The sequence below is a fragment of the Myxocyprinus asiaticus genome, chromosome 44 (genome assembly GCF_019703515.2).
Source record: "Myxocyprinus asiaticus isolate MX2 ecotype Aquarium Trade chromosome 44, UBuf_Myxa_2, whole genome shotgun sequence".
Taxonomy (NCBI): domain Eukaryota; kingdom Metazoa; phylum Chordata; class Actinopteri; order Cypriniformes; family Catostomidae; genus Myxocyprinus; species Myxocyprinus asiaticus.
In genome coordinates, this window is record NC_059387.1 from 2,854,725 (window position 1) to 2,876,123 (window position 21,399).

At 39.1% G+C, this 21,399-nt stretch overlaps 1 protein-coding gene across 1 annotated transcript in view; it reads right to left on the reverse strand.

The window, feature by feature from the left end:
* LOC127434232 (myosin-IIIa-like) overlaps positions 1-21,399 on the reverse strand; it is a 160,368-nt gene that overhangs the window by 60,932 nt on the left and 78,037 nt on the right. The window contains exons 10-17 of the mRNA XM_051686810.1: positions 21,318-21,356; positions 16,352-16,451; positions 14,115-14,231; positions 7,877-7,981; positions 7,702-7,785; positions 6,171-6,373; positions 5,187-5,285; positions 4,965-5,079 (exon numbers count right to left, since the gene is read on the reverse strand). Coding sequence (XP_051542770.1) covers positions 4,965-5,079; positions 5,187-5,285; positions 6,171-6,373; positions 7,702-7,785; positions 7,877-7,981; positions 14,115-14,231; positions 16,352-16,451; positions 21,318-21,356 — 862 coding nt within the window. The remainder of the gene's footprint in view (positions 1-4,964; positions 5,080-5,186; positions 5,286-6,170; positions 6,374-7,701; positions 7,786-7,876; positions 7,982-14,114; positions 14,232-16,351; positions 16,452-21,317; positions 21,357-21,399) is intronic.

Here is a 21,399-nt window from a genome sequence, read left to right on the forward strand (position 1 = left end):
GAACTGTGTTACGTGAACCGCTAATGCAGGTGCAAGCAGGTCCTTCAAGCTGCATGTAACCTCCCCCAGTGCCCCAAAAAGAACTTATGTAGTTCCCCACATCCCTGAGGGGGGGAAGCGACATAACTTGCATGGGAGCAGGCCGCGCCAGCCGTGGCCTTTTCTCTCTATGTTTTCCATCCACAGAGTATTAGATCCAGCTGGGACAATCTAACGCTACTATACGCATCGGGGAAGGTGTTCTTTTCCATTCCTATTCTTTCAGGGGGAAAAGACCCCGTGGAGACCACATCCTGCCCAAAGGGGAGGTCAGCATGTGGCAATACGACACGTGGGCTCACCAGCCGCACATGGAAGGGGCGCAGTGGTAGGTCCTACCTCGAAGGGGAGGAGCTCTCTAAACACGGTGGCCAGGGGCAGAGAGGGCCCTGCCCAAGGGAGATGCGGGTCTGCCAACAGGGAGACCGTACTGCGGAAAATACATCACAGGGGGTTACTTGAGTAATCGGCACCTGTGGAGCACCTATCTCAGTACAGGGCATATTAGTACCCATAGTGGGTCTGGCTGCGAACTCCTCCGCCGAATTCGCAAGCCACGGGGTTAGGGAGGAAGGACATTCAGGATACACAACTTCGTGAACTCGACTGGGAGTAAAAGCGCACGCTTTCAGGGAAGGGGAAAGGCGCTATACACAACAATACGCCTGGCCAGTTGTTCCGTATTACCAAACTCTTCCTGTTCGTACCTGACAAAACACGGGACGAAACTGGCTCAACCCGGAGATTGTAAAATCTCGCAAAGGTATTGGGTGTAGCCCAGCCCACTGCTCTGCAGATGTCTGCTAGAGAGGTACCATGAGCCAATGCCCATGAGGACGCCACACTCCTAGTAGAGTGTTCTCGTATTCCCAAAGGGGCGGGCACGGCCTGGGCCTGGTATGCCAGAGTGATGGCATCCATGATCCAGTGGGCAAGCCTCTGTTTGGAGACAGCGTTCCCTTTCTGCTGTCTACCGAAGCAGACAAAGAGCTGCTCAGAGCGTCTGAAGCTCTGCGTGCAATCCAAGTAGGTGTGCAAAGCACGCACCAGACGCAGCATGACAGGGTTGGGTCTGCCTCCTCCCGAGGCAGCACTTGCAGGCTCACCACCTGATCCCTGAAGGGAACATTGGGCACATAGCCTGGCCGGGGTCTCAGGATCACGTGAGAATCTGCTGGACCGAACTCCAGGCAAGTGTCGCTGACAGAAAATGCTTGCAGGTCCCCAACCCTCTTGATGGAGGTGAGCGCAATCAGGAGGGCCGTCTTCAAGGAGAGGGCTTTCAACTCGACTGACTCTAGCGGCTCAAAGGGGGTTCCGCGAAGGCCCAGGAGGACTGTGGAGAGATCCCATGAGGGGAAGAGGCGTGGCTGGGGAGGATTCAGCCTCCGGGCACCTCTGAGGAACCTGATGATCAAGTCGTGCTTCCCTAGGGACTTACCGTCCACTGCGTCGTGGTGGGCCGCTATAGCTGCTACATATACCTTCAAGGTGGAGGGGGACGCCGGCCCTCCAGCCTCTCCTGCAGGAAGGAAAGCACTGACCCGACTGCGCATCTCTGGGGGTCTTCGGCTCGGGAAGAACACCAATTCGCAAACAAGCGCCACTTCAGGGCATAAAGCTGCCTCGTAGAGGGAGCTCTGGCCTGAGTGATCATGTCTACCACCGCTGGTGGTAGGCCACTTAGGTCTTCCGCATCCTGTCCAAGGGCCAGACGTGGAGGTTCCAGAGGTCTGGGCGTGGGTGCTAGATGGTGCCCTGTCCCTGAGAAAAAAGGTCCTTCCTCAGGGGAATCTGCCAGGGAGGTGCTGTCGTGAGGAGCACCTGGAGCAAAGAAAAAATTTGAATGAGAGTGGGCATTCCTTCTCCTTTTATACCCGTGTGTCTGGGGGAGTGGCATGCAAATTCCACTCGCCAATTCTCATTGGCCTTTTCTCAAAAGAATAGAGGTGTTTGGGGCTCTCAAGAGCAACCCCTAGTGTCACTACATCGACACAACATCGAGTGAGTGACAGAAGGGGAACTAATGTTAACAGATAAACCTTACTGAAAAGTGTGATGAAAAAATAAAACTATACTTAAACTAAATAAAATTTAAAAATAGCAATTTTCTAAAAATACAAATGAAATAAAAACTATTTATATACTATTAAAACTAACTAAAACAAAACTAAAATTGAAAACCAAAACACAAAATGAAATAAAAACAAAAACTTGTTTTTAAAATTTTCAAACTATAAATCAAATAAAAAATATGGTACAATATAAAATGATTGACTTATATTCATTGAGTATAAAAATAAGTTATTAAATATATTATAGCAAAATACACATAAATATATCAGTAGTTTGTGAGTGAAGGAGACTCGATTACATAATTTATAATGTTCCATGGGACTGTGTCATGTTTGTGTGATATCATATTTCACATTGTGCTAATGTTAAAGTTGGATGTGGCCATTAAGACGAACTAGTACTGGTAATGTATTCCAGCATACATCATTGATTCACCTGATGCTAATTGTGGAGACTGATGGCATTAGAGCACTTGGTCACGACTTCTACATAACCTTCCGCACAGGCCATCAACAATGTTCAGAGCACTGAAGCTGAATGGACAGGCAGGGTGTTCTCACGGTCACTGAGCATCAGCGCTCTTCCTGCCTATATTACAGGTCATTATTTCTTCATCTAAGAATATTTTAACCCCTTTGAAAAAAGAAAAAAAAAACATTTGCATCTTGGTGTCATGACAGTGCTTTCGCCTCTATACTGAGAATAATTATGTGAAGAAAATTAATTCTGTACTGAACATTTCATCTATAGCTGAAATGTAATGTTAGTCGATATGTGAATTGAGAAGTGTATGTTAAAATAACATTTTTTGAATAGTTCTTTTTTATCAAGAACCATTTTGGGTGTGTAGGGTTCTTGAGCTGAGCTACACGATTCTTTGGATATTAAAGAGTTTTTATGTCACGTGATGTTCTTCACAGATCAGCAGTTTCTGGAATGTCCCAAGTTCAATACAAGTTAAGCTCTATGACATCTGTTGCATGTTGTCGATACCACAGACATTAATTTTGACTCATCCCAGTTTGTTAAAACTAAGAAAAATTGTGTTTACAGTAATGCACTTATAATTGAAGTATGTTGGGCAAGACATTGCACTGGATAAATAGTAAATGCACACTGTTTTTAGAAAGTATAGCCTCAAAACATAAATGTGTTAACATGAAAGTGGATAAAATCATTAATTAAAATATGATAAATCAGTAAATAACATTGTCTGTGCAAAATATGCAACAGCTGTCATGACAACATAAAGCCGATAACTCTAGAAAAGATAATACTTTTTCCACAGTATATGCAAAGATACTAGAAAAAACATGTGACACAACTATCTATAAAGTACTGTTTACATGGAGCAAACTCCACCCACAGAAACTACATCCATAATACAAATTCAGAAGTTAATCTGCATAAAACCGTAGTCCCACACTACAAGGACGATTTGGAAAATATTACAGCTGAATTAACAAATTTTTTGTCGGAATTAATTAAATTAGGATTTTAACAAAAATACGGGCTTCACATTTCTACTTTTAAGCCTGCCAAATGTCTTGCCTCATTAGGGCTGGATATTGAGAGTCTGTTTTTAATGGAAATGGTTGCATTTATAAAAAAAAAATAAAAAAAAGACACTGGATGATTTTCATGACTTTCGTTTTAAATAACGGTTCCCGAATGTGCATTTTCCCACCAATTCGTGGTTGGAACACCGTATTAAAATAATTTGTCAGTGTTTCCTGCTGCAATTTTGTTTTTGTTTTTACAAACTAAGAGTTAAGTCAAAATTACTTTCTGTTGTATAAGGCAGCAAACCAAAAATGCCACAAATGCTGAGCAACGAAATACTGTTTGCGAAACATTCAGACACCGGCCACACCGATGGGTGAGGTGTTTAGCGGAATATTTAAATATGCATGTAAAACATCAACTAATGTGACATTAAAATGTGCTATAAATGAATTCATGACTCATTCTATGAATAAAATTCACACTAAATCAGTTTTAACTACTCGAAGATGATTTAAAGTAACATAAATGCAGTAGATAATGTGTAATTTGTCATGTTTAACTTTTGCATTCATGGTGCTAATGCGCTAACATTCTATACATGGCCATAATATACACCAGTTACACTCTGCTATTGTAATTCATGATGACACTGATACTACTGCAAAGATGGGTATAAAAAAGAGTGTTAATGGGTATAATACAGACAGAACAATGATGATTAGAGGCATATATCATTAATATCTTTGGGCAGATGTGTGAAGGGCTTTCACTGCAGACGGCACATGAGTGAAGCAGCATATCAAAAAACAGAGTGAATGGGCACTTAAGAGTATTTGAATAGATTTGATTCTTTTTGTAGACTAATGAAACAAACAAACAAACAAACAAACAAACAAAAAACCTTGCACTACATGTTCTTGGAAAATGTCTCTAAGAGAACAATCGTTTAGATGTGGGTGAATTTGCACAAGCTTGCTAATAACTCTGCACGCCGGTATGTTCATGTTGATTGATCTGAACTGACTGAATGGGAATTAGTTGTCGGCCTCAAAGTAGGTGGAGCTCAAGGCCACACCTCCCAATGACATGGACCAATGGCAGTAAGAAGGTGTTTAGCAGCCAATATGAAGTTTTTCTGAAAGTTTGTGCTGGTGAACTATTACAAAACACCAAAACAAACTAAAAAAACACTTTCTTTTTGGCCAGATTTGTTCTTTGATTTCGTAGGAAGGCTACAGAGGCCTTAAGATACGAGGTATGAAGTTGTAAAAACCTTTTTTGGTTTTGTTTATATCTTTTCAAAAATATTTTTTCTCTTGAAATTTTGCATGATTGTGGTGTACCTCTAGGGTGAAGCCGATGATTTTAAAACACTGTTCCACTGCCTCAAACTGCTCCTTATAGAAGGCACTCCCCACAATGTCAGGCATTAATTTAACATTCTCATTGTGGAGATACCTGGAATTGAGGAAGACAAAGAGGAGGAAAAAGATAGACTGATATAAGGATGCCAGAGGAAGATACAGGTAAAACAGCAGGCTGTTATCAGGAGCCCTGGAACTCACTTTGGAGTTTTGCTCTCTGACAGCTTGTAGTTGCCGAGTTTCTTCCTCTCTGCCAGACCGGCGTAGATATAGTAAAAAATGTGAAAGTTACGTTCCCCTCTGAAGAAAGAAAGCAGTTAGAGGTGTTACAACAAGATCATTCCCTTTGTTTACTAATTTGACTTCAATAGTAGTTTTTGGAATTTTTTCGGCAGTTTTATCGTTTGACAGCCATGGACTTACTTTGCAAGAGGGACTTGAGCCATATTTAGAGACTAGAATATCATAGCTTTTCACAAAAAGCCTTTTTACACCCATTTTACTCACTTTCCTTTGCATTTGATAAACTTTATACCTTACCATGTACCATAAGCATAAGGCCAAAATTATTATTATGATTAATGTATATATGACATATTTGCTAGTTGATTGTCTCAAATTGTTTCAGTTTCAGGAGGAATAGTACAATTTGTGGTTCCACCTTAAAAATATATGGCCACCTTATTTATTTATTTATTTATTTATTTATTTATTGCCTTCATTACATTTAAAAAGTGGGGGGGGGGGGGGGGGGCAGAAACAATAAGACAAGAGTGGGTAAGGGGAACGGAAAAGTACCTACTCAAACTCGTGTCATTCACAATATTGCCAGTTTTTGTCTTCTTTTGGTCTACCCTCTTGAAAACAAAAACTTCTTAAACTAGACTAAGATGGTTTGCTGGTCTTAGTTGGTCTGGCTCATCCCCCCATCCTAGCCAAAGTGGTTTTCAGTTGGTTTAGCTGGTCAACCAGCTGGTCTCTCAACCTGACCAGTGTCCAGAAGTGCCCCAAAACCCCTCTTAAACCATCAACACAGACTAGTCTGACCAGAAACCAGCTTAGGCTGTTTTGTACAGCAGGATCATTCAAAATAAATGTAAAAAAAAAAAAATAATAATAATAATATCTCCCTTTTGATTCAATATCATCACGTTGAATTTGGCTGCAGTACATGTGGACTCTTACCCAGCTTGGTGTATGACTCTTGATTTCTCCAGTAGGTATTCTGAGATCTGAGCTCCCACCACCATTCCCCCAGAGGTGAACTTCATCTCCAGATATTTACCAAAGCGACTAGAGTTGTCATTGATCACAGTACAGGCATTTCCAAAGGCTTCTACTAGACTATTGACTAACAAAATCTTCTCCTGGAGGGTTCGATTGTTGGCCTGGAAAAGAAATGACACAGACTTTCACAACCACCTCTGGATACCTACGTTATGATGATCTCAAAATAAGATGTTAATGATATGATGTTGAAGCTGATGTGTGTAATTTTGTCTATGTTCAAATTATTTCTTATATCACAGTTTAATATGCAAGATCAGCTTTGCAAAGTAAAGCCATTTGTAAGTTGATTTAACCTAACATTATAAAACAAAGTGGCTCTGTGGGGATATCAAAATATGTCTGTTTGTTTGAGCATCCTCACGAGCCAGACACAGCAAAATAGTCTCAACAAATAGTGTGAATTTGGGGCTGTTTGTACAACCAATGGAAGACTGGGTGAGTTTTCTGGAATATGTTTGAAATAAGTGATCATTTTTGCAATTCCATGCAAGGGGCATATACATTATGAAAAATAAATAAATATTTCAGTTAATCCTAAAGGAATCCAGTAATTTTCTCCTCATCCTATATTATGGGATTGCATTAAATGCCATCCCTTCAAAAGCTTGTTTACAAAATCAGATTAGTCATTTTCCATAACTCCAACAGGAGCATCCAATTAAAAATTAGAACGTCTACAGTATTGATAAAAAAAATATTCCAAACTTTGTTGTTGTTGTTGTTGTTGATGATGATGTTTTATGGTGCAATGTGTAATTTCAGTGGCACCAAACAGAATTGTAATCTGTTCATAACAGTGGCCTGATAAAGCAGCTTGAACCCAACCAATGGTGTGAGCTGGGTACGAAACTACCCTTTAGCGAATAGTTGGGCAGTGTCTGGGAAAACCTGTTTGAAAACAATCACTATTTTTGCAATTACATTTGGTGTGGCTTCTAGTGCAAAAAAATAAATAAATAAATTACACTTCACTTTCAATTTCATACTTAAAGGTGCACTCAGTAACTTTTTGCTTGTGTCATCTTGGACTTACAGTGACACCTAGAGGTGTGGATGCAGCATCATTCAAATTTAATAGTTTTCAGTTACTGATGCCATTGTAGAAATGTACTATTCACAATCAGCCATGATTAATTTAATCTAAGAGTGAAAGTGTCCAATAACAGGGGAGTTACTGAGATTAAGCGAGTAGTATTTAGCTGGTCAAGTGATTCTAAAATGGCAGCCCCCATGAGGGCACCCATGTAGAATAAAACAGCTTTTATAAGGTTACTGATATGACTAGAGTCCTCATCTCATGTGAGCGGTCATGATTTTATACATATGTTTCAAAATTACAATTCATTTCTTTAGGAGTAATACTTTTTTAATGGGGAAAAAAATACTTAATGCACCTTTAAGAGCTAAAGAAGATTTAAGATTATACCTTTCCGAGGATTGTGAGCTGTTGGACTAACAGGTGAGCACTCTCTGTTTTTCCAGCTCCACTTTCTCCACTGATGACAATACACTGTACACAGACAGCTAAGCACTGTTTAGACCACTGTATTACATGAGCTTAACTAATACACACCAGCAGCTCTGAGAGGAACACAATGTACCTGATCAGCATTATAGGACACCATGGACTGATATGCAATGTCTGCCACTGCATATATGTGTGGAGGATTTGACGATCTTTTGGCTCCAATGTACATCTTCGAATGCTGTCAGATAAAAGAAAGAATGAGTTCAATGTTTGAATAATTTGATAAATACGTATCTGAGACAACACTAGATTTTTACATTTCATGAAGAGAATCTGAGTGGTGTTTCCTCATGTAAAACTCACTGACACGATGCCCTCGGCATCACAATGTGGTTGTTAAAGGAATATTCCGGGCTCAATACAAGTTAAGTTCAATCGACAGCATTTGTGGCATAATGTTGATTACCTCAAAATGTAATTTTGACCCTCGTTTTCTTTAAAAAAGGTAAAAATCATGTGACGGTGTACTCTGTTTAAAGTAAGACTTTATTATACAAAATACTCGATTTTCAGCAGAATGCTCTAGAATAACACACACGCACACACACACACAGCTTCAAGCTCAGCTCTCTCTCCCGTCTGCTGCAATCTCCTCCCCTTTTATCTCCTCCATGGCTCACTGGGAATACAAACAGTTGTTAGCACAGGTGTAAATCATTAACCACTCAGCTTCCCCAGACCTCACTCTCCACAGATCAGCGCTCGACCACCCCCCCCCACCTCCACATACCCCCACTACCCGACTCAGGCCGGGGTGTCGTCCTGGGCCTGCCAACGAAATCAGCCACAGCCATCTGCGCCCCTGGCCTGTGGACCACCTCAAATTTAAAGGGCTGAGATGCCGGATACCAACGACAGATCCACACGTTGGTATCCTACATACAGCGGAGCCATTAGAGCGGGGCGTGATCCAAACAGAGTGTGAAGGCCCGCCCAAGCAGGTAGTACCGGAGGGTGAGGACCACCCATTTGATGGCCAGACACTCTTTCTCTATCGTGTTGTACTTCGTCTCTCGCACCGAGAGCTTCCAACTAATGTACAGCATGGGGCGCTCCTCCCCCCCCACTACCTGGGATAATACAGCCCCCAACCCCCTGTCTGACATATCTGTCTGTAACACAAAAGGGAGAGAGAAGTCAGGGGAATGCAAGAATGGCACGCCACACAGCAGAGCTTTCACTTGTGTAAATGCCTTTTGGCACGGCTCCATCCACTGGACTGGATCTAGTGTTCCTTTTTAGTGAGATCAGCCAGTGGGCTGGTGACATCCGAATAGTTAGTTATAAACCTACGATAATAGCCAGCCAGCCCCAGGAACTGTCTCACCTCCTTTTAGGTCTTGGGTCTTGGACAAGCCACAATAGCTGCTGTATTATCAATTTGGGGATGCACTTGTCCATGACCCAAATGGAAACCCAGATACCGTACTTACACCCGTCCAATTGCACTCTTCCTCTGATTTGCAGTGAGTCCTGCCCATCAGCGATCTCAGGACGGCCCTCAGATGTTGGATATGCCGCTGCCAATCATTGCTATAAATGATAATATCATCCAGGCAGGCAGCAGCATATGCAGCATGTGGGCAGAGAATTCTGTCAATGAAACGTAGCCAGGGCCTTAACAAACCGAACAGAAGGGTAACGAATTGGTGTAACCCAAACAGAGTGGAAAAGGCAGTTTTTCTCAGGACAATGGAGTCAAGGGGATCTGCCAATATCCCTTCATTAAATCCAGTGTCAAATAAAAGTGAGCCACATCTAACCAATCGAGCAGTTTGTCAATGCGAATTTAGACACCACGTTAACTTTTCTATAATCCACACAAAACCGGACCGACCCGTCGGCCTTAGACCACGGGGCTGGACCAGTCACTGTGGGACACCTTGATTACCCCGATATTGAGCATGGCTGTGAGTTCTTCTCGGACCACTTTTTTCTTGTGTTCAGGTAACCGATAGGTCCCTACTTTTCAACCAATAATTGAAAAGTAGGGATAAGAAGGCGCAACACTGGGCTGGAGCTTTTGACCATCAATTACTCTCACTTGGTCAAAGGCGTGCCTGAGAGACTCGTCTCTTGTCTGCTCTAAAGGGAAATACCCCAAGGGATGGAGTGGAGCCCTCACTTCCCACTGGGTTTCCCTGACGTGGAGCTGACATCGACAGCTCAAGCAATCCCTCCCCAGTCAGCGCTGCACAAATCCCACACTGAATTAAAAGTAAATTCAAGTAATTTTTATTTGTATAGCACTTTTCACAACACACATTGTTTCAAAGCAGCTTTACAGAAAATCATGCATTAACAAAAAATGAAACTGTAATATCTATAAAGTCTTACAGTGAGCATTGTGTAGTTTGATTAAATGTGATTGTAAATTGTCTATAAAAAATAAATAATTAAATCATAATTGTATTTAGAACCCATGTGAGCAAGCTGAAGGTGACTGTTGCAAGGAACACAAAACTCCATAAGATGTTGGTTAATGGAGAAAAATAACCTTGGGAGAAACCAGGCTCACTGTGGGGGCCAGTTCCCCTCTGGCTAACCAGCATGAATATAATGCTAATATTAGTTATTTATGTGCAGTGCAGGTCATGGTTTAAGATTAGTAAACTAAGTGTTAAGGTCCAGTGTTTAAAAAAAAAAAAAAAAAAAAACAATTATGAACCGTACTATTAATGACTAATGTCTTTGAAGTCCATCCTGGATTAGCTGCAGAAGTTCACATAGATGCATTGTCTTTTGTTAGTTGGCCATTGAAGGATTTTGTTGGCAATGTTGGCTGATGAAGGCTTTTGTTGGCAATTAAATGATAGTCTATGTATTCCATTTCAAGTGTGTAGTCCATCAATAGACACTATTGCAGGACCCATCCGTACACATTCCCCTCAATAATGTCTGAAATGCTGGCCAATTCTTACCCCAAATCAGCAGATGGGTGAAGTGGGGACTAACCACCGCCTCTATTCTATGTTTTTGTCCCTGGAATTGAACAGTAAGAGGCACTAAAGGGTATTCATGTATATCCCCATGCACACACCTCACCTTCACCCAGCGTGCTGTACACAAAGCTTCACCTTGAAACAAGCTATGGTGAATCAAAGTTTGATTACAACCCGAATCCACCAAGGATTGGTATGTACCCCCTTGGATACTCACTGGTAAATGGTACATCCCTTCTCTATCAGGGGCTTGTGACATGTCAGGGACCCGGACACACACCCCCACATCCATCACCGGGCATTGATCCTGGATGTGTCCCAGTTCCCGTCAGCACCAGCACACTGGCTCAGACTTTACCCCCACACCTGTGGCCCCAGATTCACCAAACTCGCAGGAAATGGGAACAGAGACAGAGGGGGTCGGAGCAATAGAAATGCCCTGGGACCAGGCTTCGTGGCAATGAACCCCCGTCGCCATGGGGTAGGGACAGGAACAGAATGGGATGGAGAAGGGGAAGAGAGATAGGGAGAGAGAGAGCTGGAGAGAGAGTACAGGATTCACTGGCTCCCAGATACGCCACCAAGTGGTCCTCTGCCAGCTGGATTGCCTCTTCCAGCGACACCAGAGAGTGGCACTGGACCCACTCCACTGTTCCCTTTGGCAGACGGTCGACGAACTGCTCCAGCACCACCAGGTTGATGACTCCATCGGCTTCGTGGTCCACGGCCAGCAAATACCTCCGACTGGCCACTGCACTTGGGACCACCTCGACCCCTCCGCGGCATGCTCAGAGAGTTTTATGAAGGCTTCGGAGTCATCCTGTGGCCCTATTTTTGGGGAACGGCGGGCTCGGTCGGGGTCGCTGCTGGAGTACCCCCCATGGCAGTAAGCTCCGGATCACCTGTCAGTCCTCCACCTGGGCTTGCATCAGGGCCTGGAACATTGCTCTTGTTCCGCTTGCAGCTCCAGGAGGGCCTGATGTTGCATTTGGTGGATGTCGGCGAGTGTCTTTATGATTTCGCCCAGCGCCGAGGACTCCATGATGGCAATCTCCCTCAATCCCGGGTTTCGACACACTGTAGAAAATCCCTTTGTTCCAGGGAATGAGGAAGAAGGAGACGGCATATCTCTGGAATCACATACACACACACACACACACATACAGCTTCAAGCTCAGCTCTCTCTCCCATCGGCTGCCATCTCCTCCCCTTTTATCTCCACCACAGCTCACTGGGAATACAAACAGGTGTTAGCACAGGTGTAAATCCTTAACTACTCAGCTTCCCAGGACCTCATTCTCCACAGTTCGGCGCTCGACCCCAACAAATGCTGTCGACTAAGCTTAAATTGTATTGAACCCGGAATATTCCTTAAAGGTGTTTAAAGTGGTTGTTAGTTCATTGCTTTGTGGTTGTTAAGTTGTTTTCTAGTGTTTGTTAGTGCTTTGCTCTCAAAAAATCTAAAGTTCTGACAAACTTACTGCTAATTTGTTGCAAACTGGTAGACAATGTCACCACTCATTATTTTTATTTACCTTTATTTTTATTTTAGTCATTTATTTGTGATGGACCATGCACAAAAAACATTAATCTCACAAGAGAAAAGATGCTTTGCACCAGATTTAGCTACTAGCTAATTTCCATCTGCAGTTCCTGGACAGGTAAATAAAATAGTATAAATAAAAAACATGCAAATATATATACATACATACACACATATACATTAACAGTAATATACTAACATAGTACAAAATGAATGATGACAAGTTTGAAGTCCTAAAAGCCCATTTTTAACATTTCTGGAGAAAGTATAAAAATCTACACAAATTTTAAGATCATCGGGTAGCTTATTCCATTCTCTAATTGCCTTGTATGAAAAGGCAGATTGTGCAAATGCAGAATTTCTTTTAGGAATTCTGCAATCTCTCCATGCAGTAGATCTAGAAACCCTTGTCATCTGTTCTGGGCAAAGATGTACAAATCTTTTAAAAGGAGGAGGAGCAATGTTATGAACTATTTTAAAAACTAACCTAACATTTAAATAAACAATACAATTTTCAAAGCTTAATAACCTTTATTTATTTAATATACCACAATGATGGTACAGCAAAGATCTCCTATCTAATACTTTTATAGCCTGTTTATAAAGTGATGTAATTTTAATCTAGATTATAAGTGGTGTTTACTAAGGCAAGCATTGCTATTACTATTGCTCATACAGAGGTGTAGGGATTTGAACAAGCTTCTTTTCACATGCAAATGAGGTTGTGATTCACCGCAAATGTTTGCCAGAAGTTTTCAGCTCTTCACCGGTAGTGGTGTACCTGCAACAAACCTTTGGTGATAATGAAGAGTTTGCCACAAATCTCATTTGCATGTGAAAATAATAAGTGGTGAATTTGCAGCAAGTTTGCAAAAAGTTTGCCAGAACTCTGGATATTTGTAAGGGCTGGTGTATTGCTAGGTTGTTGCGGGTGGTTGCTTACTTGCCCAATTAAGTTAAAACTATGACATTCTGGAATATTTCACCATAAACAGTGTTCTAACCAAATGTGACACGATGACAAGTGATAAAAGTTCTCTTTTTTGGTAATTTGAGTTTTAGTCTGAATCAGCTGCAACAGTGACAAGCAACAAGTGACAGGACATTTTGTGGATCGTATGGTTTCTGTAGAGTGCAACAGTCTGGTTCCAGAAGTAAAAATCCCATTAATTTGTTTCCATCTTGGAGTTGATTTTTAACGATAACATATAAACCTTTAAAGACAGACTGACCGTAAACTCGGAGGTTGTTAATTGATAGTATTAGCTTTGTTGAAGCCATCAGCCTCTGTTATAAAAAACACGCAAAAAAAATAAAATTAATAAAAACACATTTAACCTGTTGATGTGCATGCCCCCCAATCTGAGAAAGTGTGCCAAAAGATCTCTGCAGCAACTGCTCGCTCTAGTGATGCATTGTGAATGACACAATCAATTCTGTCTCTCTACACTCTCAAACTACTTATTTATTTGTATATACTTGAATATTTTGCAATAAAATTTAACAAAATTTAATACTTAAGTTTTGAGGCTTGTTCAAATCCCTACACCTCTGAATGAGCAATAGCAATGCTTGCCTTAGTAAACACCACTTATAATTTAGATTAAAATGAAGAATCTAGAGAGAGGAAAGAGTGTGACACAAAGGAAAAGGGAAATGAACACTGCAGAGGGTACAATGACGCAGAACTGATAATAATGGACAGGTAAGACACAAATAGACAGGAAAGAAAGAAAGACAGAGAAGGAGTGCTGTCACAGTATGCAGGATGTAGTAGACTATGAAATGCTGATGGTTCCATAATGAAATATTGGATACACACACACCTCAGGGGTGTACAGGTCTGTTTCTTGGAAGGGATTCACCCCTATAAGGATGTCTCCGACGTATGTGTAGATCTGTCCCTTTGCATAACGTCTCTGTAGCTGTTCTGTGACAGTGTTCTGACAGAGAAACAATTACAAATCACAGATGGCCATTTCATCAAACCACTACACAAAAAAAAAAAAATACTGTCAAATATGGCACAGGAGTCTTCACTTTCATGCATGACCAAACCCAGACACATTGAGTTGATTTATTATCTAGACTACTGCATTCGTGACATACACATTGTGATCTTAATAGGCTCCATTTTATTTAAAAGTCAGGTAAAATGTGGGAGATGTCTGAATATAGTTTAAAACCCTGATTTGCTTGATTTATTTATAAAAAAATTTCAACTATGTATAAGTTATGGAGGTACAGCTACACATCACAGTTCTCCATCTGGTCACATCAGACCAAGGACACAACACCAATGGATGCCATAATGGATGAGGAAATATATCCAGAGTCAATAAGACCCCCACTGCATTGATAGATCACCTTTAATGTGTTTCAATACAAACCCTGTTATTGTTCACTAATCTGTCTATTTATTCATCCGACAGTTAAAAATGAGACTGCTGGGATGAGTTATGGTCACTTGACAGTCTGTCTGAAAAATGTCTGTCAGAGGAATGGAAAAGTCCATGACTGGATCTTTCCACAAACAAGGTAAAAATGTGTGTCTCTGTACTTTGATTGCATTCATCAAGCTCAACCATTCCCTAAATTATCAATAAATTAATAATAACCCACAATTATTGTTAGAAAAATGATCAGACTAATATTTTCTTTCTTTTATGGGAAATATAAGTCTATAAATAACAACAAATAAACATTTAAATAAATGTTTCAATTGCTTAATTTAGGCTAAATGTTAAACGCTGTTATTTGCAACTTTTTTTTTTTGTTGTTGTTGTTTTGTTTTGTTTTTTAAGAAATGTTCTGGATTCGCTACAAGTTAAGCTCTATTGACAGCATTTGTGGCATAATGTTGATTACCACAAAAATTAATTTAGACTCATCCCTCCTTTTCTTTGAAAAAGCAAAAATCTGCCTTACAGTGAGACACTTACAATGGAAGTCAATGGGGTCAATTTTTAGAGGGTTTAAATTCAGAAATGTAAAGCTTATAATTTTATAAAAACACTTACATTAATTCTTCTGTTAAAACTTTTGTATCATTTGAGCTGTAAAGTTGTTTAAATCTTATTTTTTACAGTCGTTTTAAGGTTTTAGGGTTTGTTGACATTACTTCGCCATGGTAACAAAGTTGTAAAATTAGTAAGTGATTTTCTCACAAACATATTGTTTATGTCTTGTGTCTATACTTTTGAAACGGTGAGTATTTTAATGTTAAAAAATTGGGCCACATTCACTTTCATTGTAAGTGTCTCACTGTAACAGATTTTTGCTTTTTTTAAAGGAAAGGTGGAACGAGTCAAAATTAATTTTTGTGATAATCAATATTATGCCACACATTCTTGTCGATTGAGCTTAACTTGTACTGAACACGGAATATTCCTTTAATTTTATGTTTATTTAATGTCTATTACTTATAATAACAAGGTCACACAAATAACTATTTTTTAAGAGATTATATACAGTACCTTAGGTAAACTTAATGTAAAATAAATAGAAAACAGCTCATCTAATATTTAGTTTAATCTCCTGAGGTGGAAAAACATCCTTTTCTGAAGGTTAAGTACCTCCTTTCACTGACCATTTGTTGAAAAAGTGCAAAGGTTTAACAATTTTTAATGTATCAATTTTGTATGATGTTTATAGGACATGTCAGCTTTTTATTAATGATTAAAGCAAGTGTGTGTGTGTGTGTGTGGGCAGGTTTAAGTGGTTTACGAGGACTTTTAGGTATTATGCTATAAATGTGGTAGGGTATTATGCTATAAATGTGGTTTATGAGGACATTTCTAGTGTCCCCATAATTCAAATCGCTTAAACATACTAAATTATGTTTTTTTGAAAATGTAAAAATGCAGAAAGTTTTTTGTGAGGGTTAGGTTTAGGGGTAGGGGTAGGGTTAGGGGATAGAATCTATAGTTCATACAGTATAAAAATAATTATGTCTATGGAGAGTCCTCATAATGATAGCTGCACCAACGTGTGTGTGTGTGTGTGTGTGTGTGTGTGTGTTCTGTGGCCCTTCTTGTGTGGGGGGGATTATATACAGTCTTACTTCATCTAGAACCTCAAGGGTTGCCAGATCATCCACATCATCACACGCTTGACTTTCAGACTTCATGTAGCTGCCTTTTTTGGTGTGGATACGTTCATGCCTGCAACACAAAATGCAAGATTACAGTCTCAGTGACCTTGAAATACAACCAGAAAAGATAAAACTGACTGCATTACAATCACATAAAAATCTACAAATAAAAACCACAAATTACCTTGTTAAATATATTGATAAATGCATTAATGATAATGAGGAAATAAAAATAGTAGTTTAGTAGTAAAATAGATTTTAACTGTATTCATCGTAAGAGCCCCATATCTCATATCAACGTCTTTGTTTCAAGGTTAAAGCAAATAGTGACTCCAGGCTGACAAACTCCAAACCACAAAGAAAACACCATAAAATAACAGTAAAATCATTTATATGACTCATGCACTATATTCCAAATCTTCTGAAGCTGTACAATCCATTTGTGTGATGAACAGACTGAAATTTAAATAATTATTCATTCTAAAATCAAATTATTGATGAGCTATGTATTTATGATGACTATTATGCATACTGCAAAATAATGATTAAAAATAATATTTTTGTCTCTTTTTCTGGGAAAAATATGATAACATCCTTTAAAAAGAAAGAAAATATATATTTAAGCAGCAGAATGAAATAAGACATTTTGTCAGAAAAATCCAACAAAATGTATTGGGGTTTAAGCTAAAACATAAAAAAAAAAAAAAAAAAAAAAAAAACATTGCCAATTGGGTTAAGAAAATTAACTTGTTTTACCTTTGAATTATTATTATTATTATTATTATTATTATTATTATTATTATTATTAACACAATTGGTATTGTTTTTTTCTTGTTATAAGTATAAAGGTTGCCAAATTTTGTTAGATTTCTCTGAAAACAAGACAAAATATTTTGTGTCATTTACTTTGTTGTAAGATTGTATATAAATAAAAAGAGACTAAAATACCCTGTAAGAAAATTATTTAGTAACACTTTCTATGAAGCCCATATTTATAATACATTGTAAAGGCATTATACTGTATTAGTAATGTCTCATAATACACCTTATAATATGTTATAACTTAATTGTAACCACAATTAGAATACATTATAATACTTACCTATTCATAGTTATACCTTAAAGTATAATGCATTATAACACAATCAACATCCAATTTTATCTGCAGAAGATATAATGTATTATAAATATATTTGTACTATATATAATAGGTATGCTTTAAGTAAAGTGACAAAAGCAATGTCTTCTATAAACGTCTAGAAGATATTTTTAAGTGGTTATAAGACATTACAACTCATGCTGGGAATTATATACAGTACACATGCACAAAATACAAAATAACATCCATTCACTGTACATTTTGAGATATTACAAAAAACACTTGTAAAGCTACAAGGTTGAAATATATCAGAAACTCTCTATATATGTATGTTGATTACAAATGTAGCCAATCGTCTTGGGTGTAATCACAAGAATAAACAAAAAATCTAACTGATTCTGTACTGGACCCTGCTCAGTAAACTTCAATGTTTGTGAATCTTATTTGGAGACTTATTTTATAAATAACTTCCATTATATAAGTTTGACTTGTAATGTTTTGTATGTTACAAGTTTATGTTATGGCTAGATATAAGAAGATATTGCTTTTGTAACTTTACTTAAAGCAGACAAAGAGCACTTATAATATGATCATGTCATAAAGCCTTTTGACTGTGTACACTAAACAGCACTTATACGATTCATTTTATATACTTCAACTGCGTTAACATTTTATAATGCTTGTGTTATAATGCATCATATTCAAAAGTATAACTATGAATAAGGGGAAGTCTTATAATGTATTATAACTGTAATTAGAATTATTTATGAGAAGTTATAACTTAATATAATGTGTTTTACGAGACATTATGAATGCAATATTATGCATGTATAATGCCTTTACAATGCATTATAAATATGGGCTTCATATAAAGTGTAACCAATTATTTTTATTGTATTTATTTTTTATTTTTTTTCAGTGCAGGTTGGACATCAATAACATCAAACGTCATTGGTTTTTGCGTCTTGTGACCAAACATCATGAAGTCAAACCTGTGCTGTAGATGTATAATATAGCTGATTATAAAAATAAAAACAATATATAATTAATATTAATTGTATATTCTGATATTTCAGTATTTATTACTGTGCAAAAGTTTTAGGCACTTGTGAAAAATGTTGTATACCGTAGTGAGGATTTTTATTTTTTATTATTTATTTATCAATTGACATTATACAGAGTAAACATACAAAAAATCTAAATTAATATTTTGTGTGACCCTTGCCACCAAAACAGCACCAATTCTCCTAGGTACACCCAGACACAGTTTTTCTTGGTTGTTGGCAGATAGGATGTTCCAATTGGAGAATTTACCACAGTTCTTCTATCTATTCAGTCTGTCTTAATTGCTTCCGTCTCTTCATGTACTCCCAGACTGATTTGATGATGTTCAGTGAGGGGCTCTATGGGGGCCATGACATCTGTTGCAGGGCTATTCTACATTCTATTCAGTTCTATATTTGTAACAAGGTAAGTTGTTGTGTGGGAAGGAGGAAGCTGGAACCGGGGTTGAACAGTACACATAGACATTTATTGTTGCACTTTTCAGTCACACACAATAACACAATGCTTCACGCTGACATGTAGACACACACACACACACTGCCGCGTGTCTCTCTCTCTCTCCCTTCCTGGCGTCCCCGGCTCCTCCTTATCTCTCTCTCCTGCTGATTGGGGCAACTCAGTGCCAGGCGTGCACCCTCACGGCCCGGCCATGCCCTCCTCCTCATCACAATATTCTATTCTATATTCTATTCTATTCGCACAAGGAATGTTGAAATCTAAAATGTATATTTCTTTTTGACACTCTCAAGCCGATGATATAAAACAACTGTCTTACTTAATATCTAGTATAATATCTGTATAATATTCAGTACTATGCAAAAGTCTTAGGCAGTGTATACAGTTTATATATACAAATTTATAAGTAGTTTAAGAATGGTGAGATTACGTCATTTACAATGCTTCATGGCGATAGACAGTTAATGCTGAGCTCTTGTGGCATGATTTCCATTTCCACAGTAACTATAACTTGGCTAACCGGTTTTGGAACAGTTTATGTCTGTATTCCTTGTACACACATGACTGTGTGGCAACACATAGCTCCAATGCCATCATTAAGTTTGCTGATGACATGATGGTGGTAGGTCTGATCACTGACAATGATGAAACAGCCTACAAAGAGGAGGTGCACACTCTGACACACTGGTGTCAGGAGCACAACCTCTCCCTCAGCTTCAGTAAGACAAAGGAGCTTGTGGTGGACTTCAGAAGAAAAGACAGAGAACACAGTCCCGTCACCATCAATGGAGCACCAGTGGAGAGAGTCAGCAGCTTCAAGTTCCTGGGTGTCCACATCACTGAGGAACTCACATGGTCCATCCACACTGAAGTCGTTGTGAAGAAGGCTCATCAGCGCCTCTTCTCCCTGAGACGGCTGAGGAAGTTTGGAATGAACCGCCACATCTCACACGGTTCTACACCTGCACTGTAGAGAGCATCCTGACTGGCTGCATCTCCGCCTGGTACGGCAATAGCACCGCCCACAACCGCAAAGCACTGCAAAGGGTGGTGCGAACTGCCAGACACATCATCGGAGGTGAGCTTCCCTCCCTCCAGGAAATATATACAAGGCGGTGTGTGAAAAAAGCTCGGAGGATCATCAGAGACTCCAGCCACCCGAGCTATGGGCTGTTCTCACTGCTACCATCAGGTAGGCGGTATCGCAGCATCAGGACCCGCACCAGCCGACTTCATGATAGCTTCTTCCCCCAAGCAATCAGACTTCTGAACTCTTGATCTCCCACGATCAAATACATCAGCACTGCACTTTATTACTCTTACTCTTATATCTCACACCGGACTGTCATAAATTATATTATTATTATATTATATTCTCTCTTAACAACTGACTAATCAACCGACAGCTGAATGTCAATACAGTACAATACTGTACATTCTATATATACTATATATACTTTTTTTATATATATTTTATTTGTTATTTTTATTGAATAATGTGTATCTATATAGTGTGTATTGTATACTGTACAGTGTATGTTATTATTTGTATATTGTTGAGTGTAATTATGTGTATATCAGATGTTTAAATTGTGTTGTGTTAATTTGATGTTATTGCAATTGGTACTGTCTCACCACTGTCACGACTGCTATGTTGATCGGAACTGCACCCAAGAATTTCACACACCATTGCACTTGTGTATATGGCTGTGTGACAATAAAGTGATTTGATTTTGATTTTGATGTTCTGCAGGTGACCCATGGCAGGGTTCCTGATGAAAAGAGTCTGGGATCTACATGTTTTGGTGAACAAGAGCCCACCTGTATGGGCTTCCACAAGAAACATTGTTAAACTGCGGTTAACCTCCCTTCATCCCTTTTTTTAGATCTTACAGTGGCTACCGTGCTAAAAAAACAGCTTAAACAGCATGCAATTCCCATGATGGCTAGGTAATGCTAATAAAACATGAAAAAAAAAAAAAAAAAAAAAAAAACTGTCTACTTCCTAAGCAGTTACGAAGTGGAAATTACAAGAAAAGCACAACATATGAACAAATGAAGATGATTTGTTTGTTTCTGTCAGTTAGTATTGGCGTATGCTAATAAGCTGCCAAAGTGAGCTGCCAAAAAAACACATTTTGCGAAAACACAAGAACACACCATTAGTGAAAAGCACAATGAGGGCATTTGGGAAAGTTGGCACAGCACATGGTCAGACAAAGGATCTGCTACTGCTACATTCATTTAGTGCCAGCTTGGACACAGATACAAACTCCATCTAGCCTACCACTTCATATGACAGTCAATATCCCGTACCTGGAATCACTGTCTCGCCTTTCAGTCTTTCCATGATGACTTCAGTAAAAGATATAAAGTAAAGTACAGTCTTAGAAGTACA